Source organism: Pan troglodytes, chromosome 1 (assembly GCF_028858775.2).
Source record: "Pan troglodytes isolate AG18354 chromosome 1, NHGRI_mPanTro3-v2.0_pri, whole genome shotgun sequence".
Taxonomy (NCBI): Eukaryota; Metazoa; Chordata; class Mammalia; order Primates; family Hominidae; genus Pan; species Pan troglodytes.
Window position 1 is genome coordinate 79,040,304 of NC_072398.2, and position 19,283 is coordinate 79,059,586.

General features: G+C 35.8%; 1 protein-coding gene across 5 annotated transcripts in view; it reads left to right on the forward strand.

Annotated features, from left to right (window-relative positions):
* KIFAP3 (kinesin associated protein 3) overlaps nt 1-19,283 on the forward strand; it is a 164,012-nt gene that overhangs the window by 13,718 nt on the left and 131,011 nt on the right. For all 5 annotated transcript variants that reach the window (XM_016932248.3, XM_016932234.3, XM_513988.7 and 2 more), the window contains exon 2: nt 16,550-16,681. In XM_016932248.3, coding sequence (XP_016787737.1) covers nt 16,550-16,681 — 132 coding nt within the window. The remainder of the gene's footprint in view (nt 1-16,549; nt 16,682-19,283) is intronic.

Here is a 19,283-nt window from a genome sequence, read left to right on the forward strand (position 1 = left end):
TATAATGAAGCACAAAAGCCCTCACTGGAAGCCAGAGTCATGCCCTTGAACTTCCCAGCCTGCAGAACTGTAAGCTAAATAAACCCCTTTTCCTTATAAATTACCTAGTCTCAGGTATTGTGTTATAGCAACATAAAATTGACTAATTCAGTATTCCATTTTATGGATATACCACATTTTGTTTATTTATTGCTCATCTGGTGGTGGACATTTGGGTTGTTTCTACCTATTGGCTATTGGGAATAAAGCTGCTGTGAACATTACTGTACAAGTTTTTGTTTGAACACTTGTTTTCTATCTTTTGGTGTATACCTAGGCCTGGAATTGCCAGACCATATGGTAATTCTATGTTTAATTCATTGAGGAACCACTGAAGTGTTTTCCCTAGTGACTGCACCATTTTACACTCCCACCAGCAATGTATAAGAATTCAGTTTTCCATATCCTCACTAACACCTGTTATTTTCTGTTCTGTAATTATTACTATACTAGTGGATATCAAATGGTATCTTATTTTGGTATTGATTTGCCTTTCCCTAATTACTAATGACATTGAGCTTTTCATGTGCTTCTTGGCCATTTGTCTTTACTCTTTGGGAAAAGGAGTTCTTTGTAATAGAACCTGGTCAGATACATGATTTACAGATACTTTGTCCCATTCTGTGGGTTTTCTTTGCACTATCTTGGTATGTAAAACTTTCGTATGCAAACATTTTTAATTTTGGTGAAGTCTAATTTATTCTTTTGTTGCTCATGCTTTTGGCATCATTATTTAAGAAACCACTGCTAAATCCAAGGTCATGAAGGTTTGTCCCTCTGTTTTCTTCTAAGAGTTTTACAGTTTTAGCTCTTACATTTAATATCCTTGATCCATCTCGAGTTAGTTATTGTCTATGGTATATGGCAAGGGTCCATCTTCATTCTTTTATATGTGACTATCTAGTTGTTCTGACATCATTTGTCAGAACAAATGTCAGAAAAGAACAATTGACTGTTCTTTTCCTCCATGAATGGTTTGGGCAATTTTTTTTGAAAATTAAATGACCAAAAATGTTGGGGTTTATTCCTGCACTCTCAATTATATTTCACTGATCTATCTCTCCGTGTGCTAGTACCTCACTGTTTTGATTACTGAAGCTTTGTAGTGAGTTTTGAAATCCAGAAGTGTGAGTCCTCCAACTTTGTTGTTGTTTTTCAAGGTTGTTTCAGCTATTTAGGGTTCCTTGTATTTCCATTTGAATTTTAGGGTTGGCTTTTTCATTTCTGCAAAAAAAGCTATTGAAACTTTGGGAATATAATGAATCTATAGATCACTTTGGGGAATATTGCTATCTTAACAATATTAAGTCCTTCAGTCCATGAACATGTGATTTCTTTTCATTTAGTTCATATTAATTTCTTTCAGCAACTTTTTGTTTTCAGTATACAGTTGTTCCTTGGTTACATCTACTCCTGAGTATTTTATTCTTTTTGATGCTATTGGAAATGAAGTTTTCTAAATTTCCTTTTCATATTTTTCAGCTCCAATATGTAGAAAAACAGTGGATTTTTTGGTGTGTTCTGATCTATTCTCCAACTTTGCTGAATTTATTAGCTCTAGCCAGTTTTTTGTGCCACTTTTAGAATTTTCTATATATAAGATTATGTCTTCTGCAGATAGAAATAATTTTACTTCTTCTTTTTCAATCTGGATGCCTTTTTATTTTTTTTTCCCCATGCCTCATTGCTCTGGCTAGAATTTCCAGTACTATGTTGAATAGAAGTCAGGAAAGTGGATAAACATTCTTGTCTTGTTCCTGATCTTAGGGGGAAAGCTTTCATTCTTTCACCATTGAGTATGATATTGGCCGTAGATTTTTCATATATGCCCTTTATTATGTTAAGGGACTTTTCTTCTATTCCTAATTTATCAAGTACTTTTATCATGAAAAGATGTTGGGTTTTGTCAGATGCTTTTTTCTGCATCGATTGAGATAATCATGTACTTTTTTTCTTCATTCCATTAATGTGGTGTATTGTATTGAAATGCCCATGTGGCCATATTGCGTGGTCCTTTTAATATGCTCCTGGATTCTGTTTGCTAGTATTTTGAGGATTTTCACATCGACATTCATAAAGGGTATTGGTCTAAAGGTTTTCCTGTAGTGTCTTTGTCTTGCTTTGGTATCAGGGTAATGGTGGCCTCATGGAATGAATTAGGAAGTGTTTCCTCTACTGTTATATCTTTTGGAAGAGTTTGAGGGGTATTTATGTTAATTTGTCTTTAAATGCTTGGTAGAATTCACCAGTGAAGCCATCTGGTACTGGACTTGTTGAAAGGTTTATGATTACTGATTCAATCACCTTACTTCTAATTCTGTTCAGATTTTCTGTGTCTTTTGAGTCAGTTTTGGTAGTTTGTGTGTTTCTAGGAATTATTCTTTTTCATGTAGGTTATCCAATTTGTTGGTGTTCATATTATTCTCTTGTAATTTTTTAATCATCAAAAGAGCAGCAGTAATGTCCCACTTTCATTTCTGATTTTAGTAATTTGAGTCTCTTCTTTTCTTTTTTAGTCAGTCTAACTAAAAGTTTTCCAAAAATGTTTGTTGATCTTTTCAAAGAACTAACCTTTGGTTTCATTTTCTCTATTCTTTTTCTAGTCTCTATTGCTGCTTTTTATTATTTCCTTCTGCTAGCTTGGGGTTTTGTTTGCTCTTCTTTTTCTAGCCCCTTAAGGTGTAAAATTAGGTTATTAATTCAAAATCTTTTATTTATTTTTTTAAATAGAGCGTCAGTATAGAGTGTCTTATTGTGGATCTGTTTGAGTTTATCTTTGAATTTCATTGAGCTTCTTGGATGTGTAAGTTTGTCTTTGGTCTAATTTGGGAAGTTTTTGACCGTTTTTTCTCCCAGTATTCTCTATGTTTCTTTCTTCCTCTCCTTTCATACCCTCATTATGCATATGTTGGTATACTAGATGGTGTTCCATAAGTCTCTTAGGTTCTGTTTCTTTTTCTTCATTCTGTTTTCTTTCTGTGCCTCAAAATGGACAGTTTCATTTGACATATCTTCAAGTTTGCTGATTCTTTTCTCTCTCTGTTCAGATCTGCTGTTAAAAACCCTGTAGTGATTTTTTTATTTCAGTTATTGTACTTTTCAGCTCTAGTGTTTTTATTTGGATCCTTATGATAATATATTTTTAAACTATTTATGTGTTGAGACATTATGTTTCTCCTTTTTCTTAGTTAGGTTTCTTTTTGCTCTTTGGACATATTTAAGACAGTTGATTTAAAGTCTTTGATAAGTCCAGTGTTTGTGCTGTAGCATGGACAGTTTCTGTTAATTTTTTTTATTCTGAGAATGAGAATGAGTTTCTTGTTTCTTTGCATGTTTCATATTTTTTTTTCTTGAAAACTGGGTATTTTGAATATTATGATATCCAAAGGAAAAAAAGAAAAGAAAAAAATACTCTTCAGATCTTTGTAGGTTGACTCAGTGTTTGGATATGCCTTCAACACTTAGCCAGGCAATTTACAATTTTACCTTAGCCTTCATTTGCTGCTTGCACAGAGCCTAAAGACCAGCCAGAGGTAAAAGCTTATGATCTTCCCAGGTTTTTTCTGGGTATGTATTCTGCCCTGAGCATGCTCATGGATTTCTAGATTTCTCTTTATATGCAATAGCTTTTCAAAGCATCTATTCCCCCAAAATGTCTGACTCCCTGGACTTTCCTCTTGGGCTTTCAGCGTGTGTTTTGTTTGACCCAACTATTACTATTTATCCCAGGGGCCAGCAGCTTGTATGCTTGGCTTTCACTGATTTCAGTGACTGCATAGCTGCACTATCCTGATAAGAGTTTAAAATTAGTCAAAACAAAGGAAAGCCCCTTGCAGCCGACCTCAAAGGAAACTTCAGTCAGTTGCAAAACAATCAGACAAAATTCCTTGGGAGCAAGGTCCACTTGACTCCTCTAGAACCAAGTATTAACAGTGGGAACGTGGGCTGCCATCTTGAAGACTGCCACTGTGCTTGAGAGTGGGGTGGATGTCTAGGGTAAGTGAAAAGACCATAATGATCGCCTACCTTGTTTCTGTAACCTTTCTTCTGATTAAACATTCACTTGGTTGCTGTAAACCTTTGACTGTCTTCCAGAGTTCTGATGAGGTTGATTGTGATAGTTTTTTTTTTGCCAAGTTTTTAGTGCTTCTGGGGAGTGCCAGCCTCTAGAGGTCCCTACTCTGCCGTTTTCACTGATGTCACTTAGCCATTATCTTTTCATATATTGCTCTGTCCCCATTCTCTCTCACCTTTTTTCTGGGACTTCAAGTACATATGCTAGACCTACTCAGTATGCATTGCTGAATTATACTTTTGCTTGTGTTTTACATCTTTTTGTCTCTATGTTTTATTCTGGGTGTTTTCTTCTGACTTATATTTTATGCCATAAATTATCTCCTTACCTGTATCCCTGTAAGCAGAGCCTAGACAAGAGTTACATCACCTAGGTGATCAGTGCAGAGATATGTGACAAGGCCCCTTTAAGCAGAGCCTAGACAATAGTTATATCACCTGAGTGATCAGTGCAGAGATCTGTCACAATGCCCCTTTAGCAGATTAGATAATCTGCTATTAAACCTATTTATTTATTATTATTCTTAATTTTGGTTATTGTATTTTTAACTCTAGAAATTAAAAAAAATTATCTAGTTTTTTCTGAAGATGACTATTCTTTGAGTATCATATATAGGAATATAAATGTATAAATAATCATTTGAGGCTCAGGATGATGTTCTCTTTTTCCAGAGAAGATTATATTTTGTTTATGTTAGTAAGGATTACTGAAAATTTAGGGTCACCTTAATTAGTTCTCAGAAATTCAACTACATTAAACTGGGCTTTTTAGTCTTGTTGGTGACCGATTTGCATCTGTTTCACAGTTACTCCTAGGAGGTAGTCCTCCTGTTTCAAGCTTAAAGCTTGGAGCTTTACCAGAGCCACTGTTGTTTAGTGCACTCTAGAATCCAGTTTTTGTGTCTCTAGCCTCATGTGATTATTAAAAGATTCTCAACCTCTCAGCCCTCTCTTTTCAGTTAGCAGATACCTCTAGGGAAAAGTAGCCTCAAATTCAAGATTTACCTCTCTTCATTTTCTTTTTCTCCTGGATCTTCTCACTGTAATTTTTTGTGCCTTTTTAGTTCTCGTATGGCCTCAAACAGATACACACATATGTGTTTTTGCCCCCAGCTTTTAAGATTTTCTTAGAAGGTGCATTGGTTTGAATTACCTTAATCCTCTGTTTCTCTATTACCAAGTCTAATGTTAGTAATAGAAATATAAAACTTGTTTTGGTTTTACCAATATGAAAAGCATCAGGAATTCTAAATATTTGAGTACATATAAGAGATTATTTCCCTCTTAATTTTTAAAAAATACATATGACTTGAAAGCAAAAATTATGAAATTTTTGTGTGAGTTTATAAGGTATGTACACATAATGCATATGACAGCTATAACATAAAGAATGGGGGGGTGTAGACAATAGACGTGCAATTTGTGAAGTAGCACAGCATTAATTCTTAAATAACTTGTGAAAAAAAAAGGTAACTAAAACATTGTTTTTCCTAAAGCAACCACCAAAAACAATTTTTAAAAGTATAGTGAAAACATCTACACAAAATGGAATTAAAAAAATAATAATTCACAAGGCTGTTAGGAAAATAATCAAAGTATAGGTGGGCCAAACAGGAAATAAAAATGAAGTGATAGATCTGAATCTAAGTATGTCAGTAATTGCATTAAATGATCCAAAACAATAATGTCCAATAGAACTTTCTTCCCTGATGGAAATGACTTACAGCTGCATCATCAAATACATAGCCACTGGCTGTATGGCTAGTGGACACTTTGAACGTGGTTAGTAAAGCTAAGGAATTGCATTTTTAATTATTTTTAAAATGTAATGTATTTAAATTTAATTTTAAATAGACCCATGTAGCTAGTGACTATTGTATCAGACAGCATAGGTTTTAATGTTCCAATGGAAAGGCAGGGATTACCAATATTTCTTTTTTTTTTTTTTTTTTGAGGCGGAGTCTTGCTCTGTCGCCCAGGCTGGAGGGCAGTGGCATGATCTTGGCTCACTGAAAGCTCCGCCTCCTGGGTTCACGCCATTCTCCTGCCTCAGCCTCCCAAGTAGCTGGGACTACAGGTGCCCACCACCATGCCCAGCTAATTTTTTGTATTTTTTAGTAGAGACGGGGTTTCACCATGTTAGCCAGGATGGTCTCGATCTCCTGACCTCATGATCCACCCACCTCGACTTCCCAAAATGCTGGGATTACAGGCGTGAGCCACTGCGCCCGGCCACCAATATTTCTTTTATAAAGAAAAAAGAAAAGCAAGACCCAACTATCTGTCATACCCAAAAAATATACTTTTAAGTATGGACATGGTAAGTTAATGGTAAATGGGTGCAATCAAACAGTAAGCATAAGAATGCTAAAATGACCATATTAATGTCAGATAAAATAGGCTTTAAGAAAACATATACTGTAAAAACTACAGAGGAGTATTTCATACTGATAAAATCTGCTACATCCAGACAGTTTTAAAGTCAAATTCTAACAAAATTTTTGGGAAACAGATGCTTCCAATTATGTACAACTCTTCCAAGAAGTCTAGAAAAAAAAGGATGCTCCTCAACTAATTTACATTAAGATTTTAGAATAATCTCCATATGAAAGTCAGAAAAAGGACATTAGAAAGGAAAATTGCAGGTTGAATGAGCAAGGATGCAAATTTAATCTAACAGTGCTTTAAGACAGCATTAACAAGTTGTGCTTATTCTAAGAATATGAGTATGGTTTTATGTATTTAATGAATTTGATGTAGTATATTTATGAATTAAAGAAGAACAATACATGATCCTCCAATGGATGCAGAAAAACATTTGATGACATTCACTACACATTCATGATTTAAGGAAAAAACCAAAGCCATAAATAAAAGGGAATTATGATATAAACATATTAAATGAGGAAACTAGCCAGGTGTGTTGGCTCATGCCTGTCATCCCAGCACTTTGGGAGGCTGAGGCTGGTGGATCGCTTGAGCCCAGGAGTTCAAGACTAGCCTGGGCAATATGTTGAAACCCCATCTCTATAAAAAATACAAAACTTAGCTGGGCATGGTGGTGCATGCCTGTAGTCCCAGCTACTTGGAAGGTGGAGGTGGGAGGATTGCCTGAGCCTGGGAGGCAAGGCTGCAGTGAGCTGTGATCACACCACTGCACTTCAGCCTAGGTGACAGAGTGAGACCCTTTCTCAAATAAAGTAACATCAATAAATGAGGAAACCTTAGAAACATTTCCCTTAACATTAAGGATGATCCAAGGATACCTATGTAACCACCTCAACATTTCACCAGGAGTCCTAAACAGGTAGTAAGATAAGAAATAGAAAAGGTATAAAGATAGGAAGAGAAGAAATGAAACTGATATTATTCACAAATTATATATTAGTCTGTAGAGAAAACCTAAAATAATGTTCAAGCTATTGGCATTAATATCAAGGTATTAAGCAACAGTTGCTGGATATAACATCTATATACCTCCCACTCCCAAATTGAATTTTGATATAGTTGGTTAAATATTGTTAGCAAAAAAAGTTATTTGCAAATGCAAATAACAATATAAGGTACTTGGGAATAAATCTAATAACAAATGATGGGCATCACCTTTCTAGAGAAATTTATATCATTTCATTAAAAGAAAATTAAATCTTAAAAGTAGATTTATCATTTTCATGGATAGATGCCTTAATCTGAAAATTCATTATGTCAGTCATTATCCCAAAAGGGATTTTACTGAATTTGAAACACAATTTAAAATTTTTAAGTGGACAGGGAAAGGTCCCGCAATACTGAGAAAAATATGGAAGAGCCAGGTTGGGAACACTTCCCTCAGGTATTGATGTAAAAATAGCTCAGTAAACCAACTGAATAAAATGAAAAGCCTAGAAATAGACACACATGGGTGTGTCTATGGGTTATTCTTGCCCACTACAGAGAAAAAAACAACTCACTGTGACAGCGGTATTGCAGTAGAGTAAGAGTTTAATAATTGCAGGGCTAGCCAAGCAGCAGGGTGGGAGTGTTACTCATACAAGCCTCCCCCAAAAGTTGGAAGTTAGGGTTTTTCAAGGACAGTTTGGAGGGCAGGGGGCTAGGAAATGGGAGACACTGACTGATTGACTTGGGGATGATATTATAGCAGGTTTAGCTATCTTCTTGTGCTGAGTCAGTTCCTGGGTGGGGATCACAGAACCAGTTGAATTAGTTCAGTGGTGTGAGTCACAGGTCCAGGTGGAGTCAGTCAGTGTCCAGAATACAAAAGTCTGAAAAATATCTCAAAAACTAATCTTAGGTTTTGACAATAGTGTTGTTATCTATCAGAGCAATTAGGGAAGATACAAATCTTGTGACCTCTGGAGCAGTAGATTATTATAGAAAGGCAAACTAGGGAACAATGGCTGGTTATCGTTTAACTGCATCTACTGGCTTAGCAGAATTTAGGTCCCTCCCATAATTCTAATATTGGGGCCTTTCATTAGTCTTACAAAGGTGGTTTCAAGGCTAGTTTTCGGAAGGGATTGTTATCATTTTTGTTTTAGAGTCGATAGAGGCAGGTAGCATGTGAGGTTGGAAGCAAGATGGAGTAAGGTTAGATTTCTCTCACTGTTATAATTTTTGCAAAGGTGGTTTCATTCCCATTTTTGCAAAGAGGTAACATTGCCAACCAGTGATTTAAAAAAAAAGACTATAAATAAATTTTTATTTCTAAGCTGTAGGGTCACAATGTATCAGTGGGTTCTGAATAGGATAGAGTGCTTTTCACATGATAAGAATAGGCATGATTTCATGAATTTTTTGTTTCATTTATGTGTGTAGTAGGTACGTACTGGTTCCAGATGCAAAATGTGCTCGACTATGACTTCTACCAAAAAAAAAGTGTAAAAGACACAGCAAAACCTGCTCATACAATTTGGTTGTTTCTATGGAAAAAAGTTAAAATTTATCCCCACAAAAATACAAAAATAATATACAGATAAATCAAAGACAAAAATGTAAAAACTTTAAATATTTAGAACATGGAAGAAATTGATGACCTTGACCAGAGCTTTTTTGGTAGGGTAGGAGTAGAGTTTAGAGCCAAAGTCTAATTGGAATGGGTTCACATGTGAGTAGACTAATTAGAGTGACTATCAAAACAAAAGAAGTTTTGTAAGCTTTAGGTCTGTTTTTTTTTAAAAATGAAGAAACCAAACACAAAAAGAGTTTTGTAACAATGAAAAGCAGTGTTAACAGGATTAATATCAAGGTGTTAAGCAACAGTGGCATTAAGCAATGTAGGGTTTGGGGGGGTGGGTTTTTTTTTTTTTTGCCTTTTAACCTGGAACATTTTCTTTTTCTTTTTTTTTTTTTTTGATGGTATCTCATTGTTTTATTTTATTTATTTATTTTACTCTTTTTTAAAATCATACTTTAAGTTCTAGGGTACATGTGCACAACATGCAGGTTTGTTACATAGGTATACATATGCCATGTTGGTGTGCTGCACCCATTAACTCGTCATTTACATTAGGCATATCTCCTAATGCTATCCCTCCCCCCTCCCCCCACCACATGACAGGCCCCAGTGTGTGATGTTCCCCATTCTGTGTCCAAGTGTTCTAATTGTTCAATTCCCACCTATGAGTGAGAACATGCGGTATTTGGCTTTCTGTCCTTGCGATAGTTTGCTCAGAATGATGGTTTCCAGCTTCATCCATGTCCCTACAAAGGACATGAACTCATCCTTTTTTATGGCTGCATAGTATTCCATGGTGTATATGTGCCACATTTTCTTAATCCAGTCTATCATTGATAGACATTTGGGTTGGTTCCAAGTCTTTGCTATTGTGAATAGTGCCACAATAAATATATGTGTGCATGTGTCTTTATAGCAGCAAGATTTATAATCCTTTGTGTATATACCCAGTAATGGGGTGGCTGGGTCAAATGGTATTTCTAGTTCTAGATCCTTGAGGAATCGCCACACTGTCTTCCACAATGGTTGAACTAGTTTACAGTCCCACCAACAGGTGTAAAAGTGTTCCTGTTTCTCCACATCCTCTCCAGCACCTGTTGTTTCCTGACTGTTTAATGATCACCATTCTAACTAGTGTGAGATGGTATCTCATTGTGGTTTTGATTTGCATTTCTCTAATGGCCAGTGATGATGAGCATTTTTTTCATGTGTCTTTTGGCTGCATAAATGTCTTCTTTTGAGAAGTGCCTGTTCATATCCTTCACCCACTTTTTGATGGGGTTGTTTGATTTTTTCTTGTAAATTTGTTAAAGTTCATTGTAGATTCTGGATATTTGCCCTTTGTCAGATGGGTAGATTGCAAAAATTTTCTCCCATTCTGTAGGTTGCCTGTTCACTCTGATGGTAGTTTCTTTTGCTGTGCAGAAGCTCTTTAGTTTAATTAGATCCCATTTGTCAATTTTGGCTTTTGTTGCCATTGCTTTTGGTGTTTTAAACATGAAGTCCTTGCCCATGCCTATGTCCTGAATGGTATTGCCTAGGTTTTCTTCTAGGGTTTTTATGGTTTTAGGTCTAACATTTAAGTCTTTAATCCATCTCGAATTAATTTTTGTATAAGGTATAAGGACGGGATCCAGTTTTCAGCTTTCTACATATGGCTAGCCAGTTTTCCCAGCACCATTTATTAAATAGGGAATCCTTTCCCCATTTCTTCTTTTTGTCAGGTTTGTCAAAGATGAGATTGTTGTAGATGTGTGGTATTATTTCTGAGGGCTCTGTTCTGTTCCATTGGTCTATATCTCAGTTTTGGTACCAGTAACATGCTGTTTTGGTTACTGTAGCCTTGCAGTATAGTTTGCAGTCAGGTAGCGTGATGCCTCCAGCTTTGTTCTTTTGGCTTAGGATTGACTTGGTGATACGGGCTGTTTTTTGGTTCCATATGAACTTTAAAGTAGTTTTTTCCAATTCTGTGAAGAAAGTCATTGATAGCTTGATGGGGATGGCATTGAATCTATAAATTACCTTAGGCGGTATGGCCATTTTCACGATATTGATTCTTCCTGTCCATGAGCATGGAATGTTCTTCCATTTGTTTGTGTCCTGTTTTATTTCGTTGAGCAGTGGTTTGTAGTTCTCCTTGAAGAGGTCCTTCACATCCCTTGTAAGTTGGATTCCTAGGTATTTTATTCTCTTTGAAGCAATAGTGAATGGAATTTCACTCATGATTTGGCTCTCTGTTTGTCTGTTATTGGTGTATAGGAACGCCTGTGATTTTTGCACATTGATTTTGTATCCTGAGACTTTGCTGAAGTTGCTTATCAGCTTGAGATTTTTTGGCTGAGACGATGGGGTTTTCTAAATACACAATCATGTCATCTGCAAACAGGGACAATTTGACTTCCTCTTTTCCTAACTGAATACCCTTTTTTTCTGCTGCCTGATTGCCCTGGCCAGAACTTCCAACACTATGTTGAATAGGAGTGGTGAGAGAAGGCATCCCTGTCTTGTACCAGTTTTCAAAGGGAATGCTTCCAGTTTTTGCCCATTCAGTATGATATTGGCTGTGGGTTTGTCATAAATAGCTCTTACTATTTTGATATATGTCCCATCAATACCTAATTTATTGAGAGTTTTTAGCATGAAGGGCTGTTGAATGTTGTCAAAGGCCTTTTCTGCATCTGTTGAGATAATCATGTGGTTTTTGTCATTGGTTATGTTTATATGATGGATTACATTTACTGATTTGCATATGTTGAACCAGCCTTGCATTCCAGTGGTGAAGCCCACTTGATCATGGTGGATAAGCTTTTTGATGTGCTGCTGGATTCAGTTTGCCAGTATTTTATTGAGGATTTTTGCATCGACGTTCATCAGGGATATTGGTTTAAAATTCTCTTTTTTTGTTGTGTCTCTGCCAGGCTTTGGTATCAGGATGATGCAGGCCTCATAAAATGAGTTAGGGAAGACTCCCTCTTTTTCTATTGATTGGAATAGTTTAGAAGGAATGGTACTAGGTCCTCTTTGTACCTCCGATAGAATTCGGCTGTCAATCCATCTGGTCCTGGACTTTTTTTGGTTGGTAGGCTATTAATTATTGCCTCAATTTCAGAGCCTATTGGTTCAGGGATTCACCTTCTTCCTGGTTTAGTCTTGGGAGGTTGTATGTGTCCAGGAATTTATCCATTTCTTCTAGATTTTCTAGTTTATTTGCATAGAGGTGTTTATAGTATTCTCTGATGATAGTTTGTATTTCTGTGGGATCAGTGGTGATATCCCCCTTATCATTTTTTATTGCATCTGTTTGATTCTTCTCTCTTTTCTCCTTTATTAGTCTTGCTAGTGGTCTATCAGTTTTGTTGATCTTTTCAAAAAACCAGCTCCTGGGTTCATTGATTTTTTTGAAGGATTTTTTTTGTGTCTCTATCTCCTTCAGTTCTGCTCTGATCTTAGTTATTTCTTGCCTTCTGCTAGCTTTTGAATGTGTTTGCTTTTGCTTCTCTAGTTCTTTTAATTGTGATGTTAGGATGCCAATTTTAGATCTTTCTTGCTTACTCTTGTGGGCATTTAGTGCTATAAATTTCCCTCTACACACTGCTTTAAATGTGTCCCAGAGATTCTGGTTCTTTGTGTCTTTGTTCTCATTGGTTTTAAAGAACATCTTTATTTCTGCCTTCATTTTGTTATGTACCCAGTAGTCATTCAGGAGCAGTTAACCTGAGACATTTTCATATGTTTATTTGTGGATGGGAATGGACTACTAAATAATTACTGAAGAGCACCTTTGAGTAGGCAAGGAAAGATTAGATTTGGTTAGGGTCATCATTTTTTGCTTCTTTGCCCTAGACAGTTCTGGTTTTCAGCTGTTCCTCCCCTACACCCACCTCAACCCATCTGATTTAGCATTTGTCCCAGTTTAAAAAAAATGTTATGGAGGTATCATTAGTAATTACATTAAAACAAGCTGGGATGGAGGATTTGGTAGATTTCCATTTTGTACTTCAAGCTTCTGCTAGTGTCTTGTCTAGTAGTATATGAGACATATGAGCAGTGAATAGAGTTCCCCATTAAGCAGCCTATTGTGCCATACCCATGCTGTAAACTGTGGAAATGAATTCATATGCTCTGACAGTTGGTAAGGTCATTTGGAATTGTGGACACTGATATATTGGGTATTTTTCAAGTAGATGGAGGAAATAGATGCATAGCAGTCCTGCCAGAGAGCATATGGAGAGTAGACCAAACACTTCCTAAAATGGCTCTATTATTTGCTCTATGGCGTAAATCTACAACTGTTTTTTATTTTATTATTTGATACAATTTTATTTTGCAGTAAATCCTTTTGAAAAGAATAATTTTTTAAAAGTTCTTATTTAATGAAAAGTTAAGGACTGCATTTTTGGTTTCTCAAGAAAATTGATAATGAATGGGTGGCAACACAAGGTTCATCAGCATTTATTATCTTTCTTAAGGGTCACAATAATATCTCTAACCACATGAAATCTAGGAACATAAGGATGTACTTCAGAAGTTAATAATTAAGAACACTGTCCCAAAAGGTGACAGTTTATCACATGCAGTTATAGAAGGTATATTTTATATTACTCTGTGAAGCATAACTTCTCATTGAGATTAAAAGAAAATGATTTTTCTAAGTCAATTTAGCACACTTTTGGTTCTAGTTTTCTTATACATGTACAAAAACAAAGTGAAGCAGAGCTGTTATTGAGAAGGCTCTATTAGTAGAAGAAATTTGCAACCAGCTAAAAGATATCAATTTAATATCAGTGTCATAGTATGCTTCAAATAGAAATTCATTAATTTCTAATAGTGGCTCAAATTTTTTTCATCTAATTAATGGAATTCAAGTAGAACATTTGGAAATTAATTCTCCCAGTAGTTAAATATCTGACATCATTGTGAATGCTATTCAGCTTGAAAGTTCAGCATTTAAGATAAAATGATAGTTTCACCCCTGCTAGAATACTACCCTTAAGCCTCTTCTGTTTAAAAAAAAAACAACTATAGCTGTCATTCTCTCTTTGTATATTATTTAGTATAGATAGAAAAATATCTGAATGTATATGTGGTAAAATAACAAGTGACTACTTCTTGTAAGTTTTTGAATTTATTTTTTCTTTGCTCATTTCTGTTTTAGTTTTTCTATAATAAACATAAGTTGATTTGTGATAAATAAATTGTAATTAACTTACTCCTCTAAAACACACATACACAGCAAAAAAAGGCAAACAAAAACTAAAAAGGAGTGGTGAGGCATTTCATTTTTTTCCTTTTTAATTATTTGATTCCTTTAAGGAAAGGCAAGATATGAGACAACAGAGGACAAGAATTATGCAATTCCCCCAGCTGCCAATATGTAAAAGACCCATTTTAAAGTGGTAATAGGAGGCTAGTCTAAGGATCTGCATTTATATTTTATCCTTACTCTTTTCTTCCCTTAACTGGATACAGTTATAAAAAGTCCAGTACTGGAATTGCTTTTCATGTTATCAGGAAGGAAGTAACTAGTTTGCCTTATGTAATTAAGATAGTTTCTTATGTTTCTTATAGTGATGCTACATTATATCTGCTTTCAGCTTTCCTTAGATCTTTTGTTTCCTGTGACTTCTATAGCTTTTGTACATATTATCTGTTTATCTTACCTTTTGGAATCTGTACCATTCTTTAAAATATATATTTATATCTCATTTCCTAATTCCTCGATTTTTGCTGGCCTGCCTGGCTTCTGTTTTCATTCTTTACTTGTCCTATATGTCTTACTATCAGTTTAGTTTCTGACCTACCTAGACTCTATGCTTTAGTGTACTTAATTTCCTACCCTATCACTATACTTGACTGTGAATCATAACCCTAATATTCACTCCAGATGCATCTCCTTTTCATATGGAATTCTGGTGAACAGATCCGTAAAAAATTACTTTAAAAATATGCATAATTAGTCAAAGTATTATTTCCAACTGAAAGAAAAGCTTTGAGTTTCTAATTATTGGAATTAAATTTAAGGTGTTGTCATATTTTTGTTTTTCTTATCAGGCTAAAAGACCCCACTGGTTCACGCCTGTAATCCCAGCACTTTGGGAGGCCGAGGCGGGCGGATCACGAGGTCAGGAGATCGAGACCATCCTGGCTAACACGGTGAAACCCCGTCTCTACTAAAAATACAAAAAATTAGCCGGGCGTGATGGCGGGCGCCTGTAGTCCCAGCTACTCGGGAGGCTGAGGCAGGAGAATGGCGTGAACCCGGGAGGCGGAGCTTGCAGTGAGCCGAGATCGCGCCACTGCACTCCAGCCTGGGCGACAGAGCGAGACTCCGTCTCAAAAAAAAAAAAAAAAAAAAAAAAAAGACCCCACTGGTCAGCTAACTGCTAGCTAGGGCTAAGAATGAGAGATTTTGCTTGTTTCTGTTGCTTAATCTCTTCCAGCACAACCAACTTTATCGCCTTCTAAAATGGCCAAGTGGCAAATAGTGATTAATTCATCATTGGTTTACTGCAATTAAGAATTCATTTTGCGACTTTATGGGCTTGAAGAAAGAGTATATACAACCTTTCCATAGAACCTACTATTGACACTATAATTTGAGATATGTGACTATACAGCCTACCTAACCTGTAAATGCTTTTTTGTTATGTAATTTGGGTGTGATTCAGTGATTTTATTTAGGTACTAATTCTACAACTTGTACCATTATGTTAGATGATACATGACATGTATTGTAATATAGACAATTTCTTCGTGTCTTTTGGTCCAGTTAATAGGGTAATTAATGGGCAGGTTGATTTTTTTTTTTAATCGAGACAGAGTTTCATTCTATTGCCCAGGCTCTAGTGCAGTGGCACCATCAGAGGGCTCAAGTGATCCTCCCGCCTCAGCCTGCAATTAGCTAGGACTACAGACACCTGCCACCATGCCCGGCTAGTTTTTAAATTTTTTGTAGAAAGAGAGTCTCGCTATGTTACCTGGGCTGGTCTCAAACTTCTGACCTAAAACATTTCTCCCATGTTGGTCTCCCAAGTCACTGGGATTACAGGTGTGAGCCATCATGTCTGGCCTGACTTTTTCTTTTAATATAAATTTTAAGGCAGTTGCCTTTGGTTTTGAATAACTGACTTTTAGTTGAGGTCATTCTCTCCAAAGCCATCTTACTTATTTATGTTTCATTCACTTGCTCTTATGCGTGATTCTTTGGTAAATGTATTTTTTTCTTAGGTAGAACTATTTATAGATACTTTATGCATGACAAAGTTATATATATACATTTATATGTGTATATATACACACATATATACATAAATATGTATATAAAACAGAGAAAAAGAGTTATCTCTAATCCCAAATCAAGAGTAATCTGATTCAAATGCACATGTTAATCCAACCCACGTGTTATAGACCTAAAAATAGATAAAAACCATGGCCACTTTGAGAGTTTTAATCTGGTTATATCATTTCAATTTTGTATTATAGGAAAGTTAAAGGAGGGAATATTGATGTACATCCATCAGAAAAAGCACTCATTGTTCACTATGAAGTAGAAGCTACCATTCTTGGAGAAATGGGGGACCCCATGTTGGGAGAACGAAAAGAATGTCAAAAAATGTAAGTTCTTTATTTGTGCACATTTTGAAAGTAGTGAACGTTATATAAACTTTATACAAATCTGATATTATTTTGATCTGCATAGGTGATTAATTATGGCATTCTTCCAGGCATACTTCATCTTAGTGAAGGAGAGATTATATTAAACTGTAAGTATGGAGTATATTAATCCTAGGAAAAAATGAGATTTTTGTAAGCTTAATAGGAACCTGTTGTAACATACATATTCTAATTTATCCCATTTAGAAAATGAATATAATAGATTATGAACTACTAACTTGTGGAATCAACCACAAAAGATGTGTTTCTGGGTTTGTTTGTTTGTTTGTTTAATTTTACTTTAAGTTCTGGGATACATGTGCAGAAAGTGCAGGTTTGTTACATAGATATACATGTGCCATGGTGGTTTGCTGCACCTATCAACCCATCATTTAGATTTTAAGCCCTACATGCATTAGATATTTGTCCTAATGCTCTCCCTCCCCTTGTCCCCCACCCCCTGACAGGCCATGATGTGTGATGTTCCCTCCCCTGTGTCCGTGCGTTCTCATTGTTCAATCCCCATTTATGAGTGAGAACATGTGGTGTTTGGTTTTCTGTTCCTGTGTTAGTTTGTTGAGAATGATGGCTTCTAGCTTCATTCATATCACTGCAAAGGACATGGACTCATTCTTTTTTATGGCTACATATTATTCCGTGATGTATATGTGCCACATTTTCTTTATCCAGTCTATCACTGATGGGCATTTGGGTTGGTTCCAAGTCTTTGCTATTGTAAATAGTGCTGTAATAAACCTATGTGTTAATGTGTCTTTATAGTAGAATGATTTATAATATTTTGGGTATATGCCCAGTAATGGGATTGCTGGATCAAATGGTATTTCTGGTTCTAGATCCTTGAGGAATCGCCACACCGTCTTCCACAATAGTTAAACCAATTCCAATTTTTCCACAGCCTGAGCAGCATCTGCCGAAACTTTTTAATAATCACCATTCTAACTGGTGTGAGATGGTATGTCATTGTGATTTTGATTTGCATTTTTCTAATGACCAGTGATGATGAGCTTCTTTTCATGTGTTTCTTGGCCGCATAAATGTCTTCTTTTGAGAAGTGTCTGTTCATATCATTTGCCCACTATTTGAAGGGGTTGTTTGTTTTTTCTCTTGTAAATTTGTTTAAGTTCCTTGTAGATTCTGGATATTAGACCTTAGTCAGATGGGTAGATTGCAAAAAATTTTCTCCCATTCTGTAGGTTTCCTGTTCACTCTGATGATAGTTTCTTTTGCTGTGCAGAAGCTCTTTAGTTTAATTAGATCCCATTTGTCAATTTTGGCTTTTGTTTCCATTGCTTTTGGTGTTTTAGTCATGAAGTCCTTGTCCATGCCTATGTCCTGAATGGTATTGCCTAGGTTTTCTTCTAGGGTTTTTATGGCTTTGGGTTTTACATTTAAGTCTTTAATCCATCTTGGGTTAACATTTGGATAAGGTGTAAGGAAGGGGTCCAGTTTCTGTTTTCTACAAATGGCTATCCAGTTTTCCCAGCACCGTTTATTAAATAGGAAATCCTTTCCGCATTGCTTGTTTTTGTCAGATTTGTCGAAGGTTAGTTGGTTGTAGATGTGTGGTGTTATTTCTGAGTCTCTGTTCTGTTCCATTGGTCTTTATACCTGTTTTGATACCAGTACCATGCTATTTTGGTTACTGTAGCCTTGTAGTATAGTTTGAAGTCAGGTAGCATGATGCTTTGGGGTTTTTTTTGTTGTTTTGTTTTTTGCTTAGAACTGTCTTGGCTATATGGGCTCTTTTTTTGTTCCATATGAAATTTAAAGTATTTTTCCTAGTTCTGTGAAAAAAATCAATGCTAGCTTGATGGGAATAGCATTGAATCTATAAACCTTGAGCAGTATGGCCATTTTTTTCTTCCTGTCCATGAGCATGGGATGTTTTTCCAGTTGTTTGTGTCCTCTCTTATTTTCTTGAGAAGCAGTTTGTAGTTCTCCTCGAAGAGGTCCTTCACATACCTTGTAAGTTGTATTCCTAGGTGTTTCATTTTCTTTGTAGCAATTGTAAATGGAAGTTCGCTCATGATTTGGCTCTCTGCTTATCTGTTGTTGGTGTATAGGAATGCTTGTGATTTTTGTACATGGATTTTGTATACTGAGAATTTTGCTGAAGTTGCTTATCAGCTTAAGGAGTTTTTAGGCTGACACGATGGGGTTTTCTAAATATAAAATCATGTCATCTGCAAACAGAGACAATTTGACTTCTTCACTTTCTATTTGAATACCCTTTACTTCTTTCTCTTGCCTGATTGCCTTGGCCAGAACTTCCAATACTGTGTTGAATAGGAGTGGTGAGAGAGGGCATCCTTGTCTTGTGATGGTTTTCAAAGGGAATCCTTCCAGCTTTTGCCCATTCAATATGGTATTGGCTATGGGTTTGTCATAAATAGCTCTTATTATTTTGAGATATGTTCCATCAGTACCTAGTTTATTGAGAGTTTTTAACATAAAAAGATGTTGAATTTTTTCGAAGGCCTTTTCTGCATCTATTGAGATAATCATGTAGTTTTTGTCCTTGGTTCTGTTTATGTGATGGATT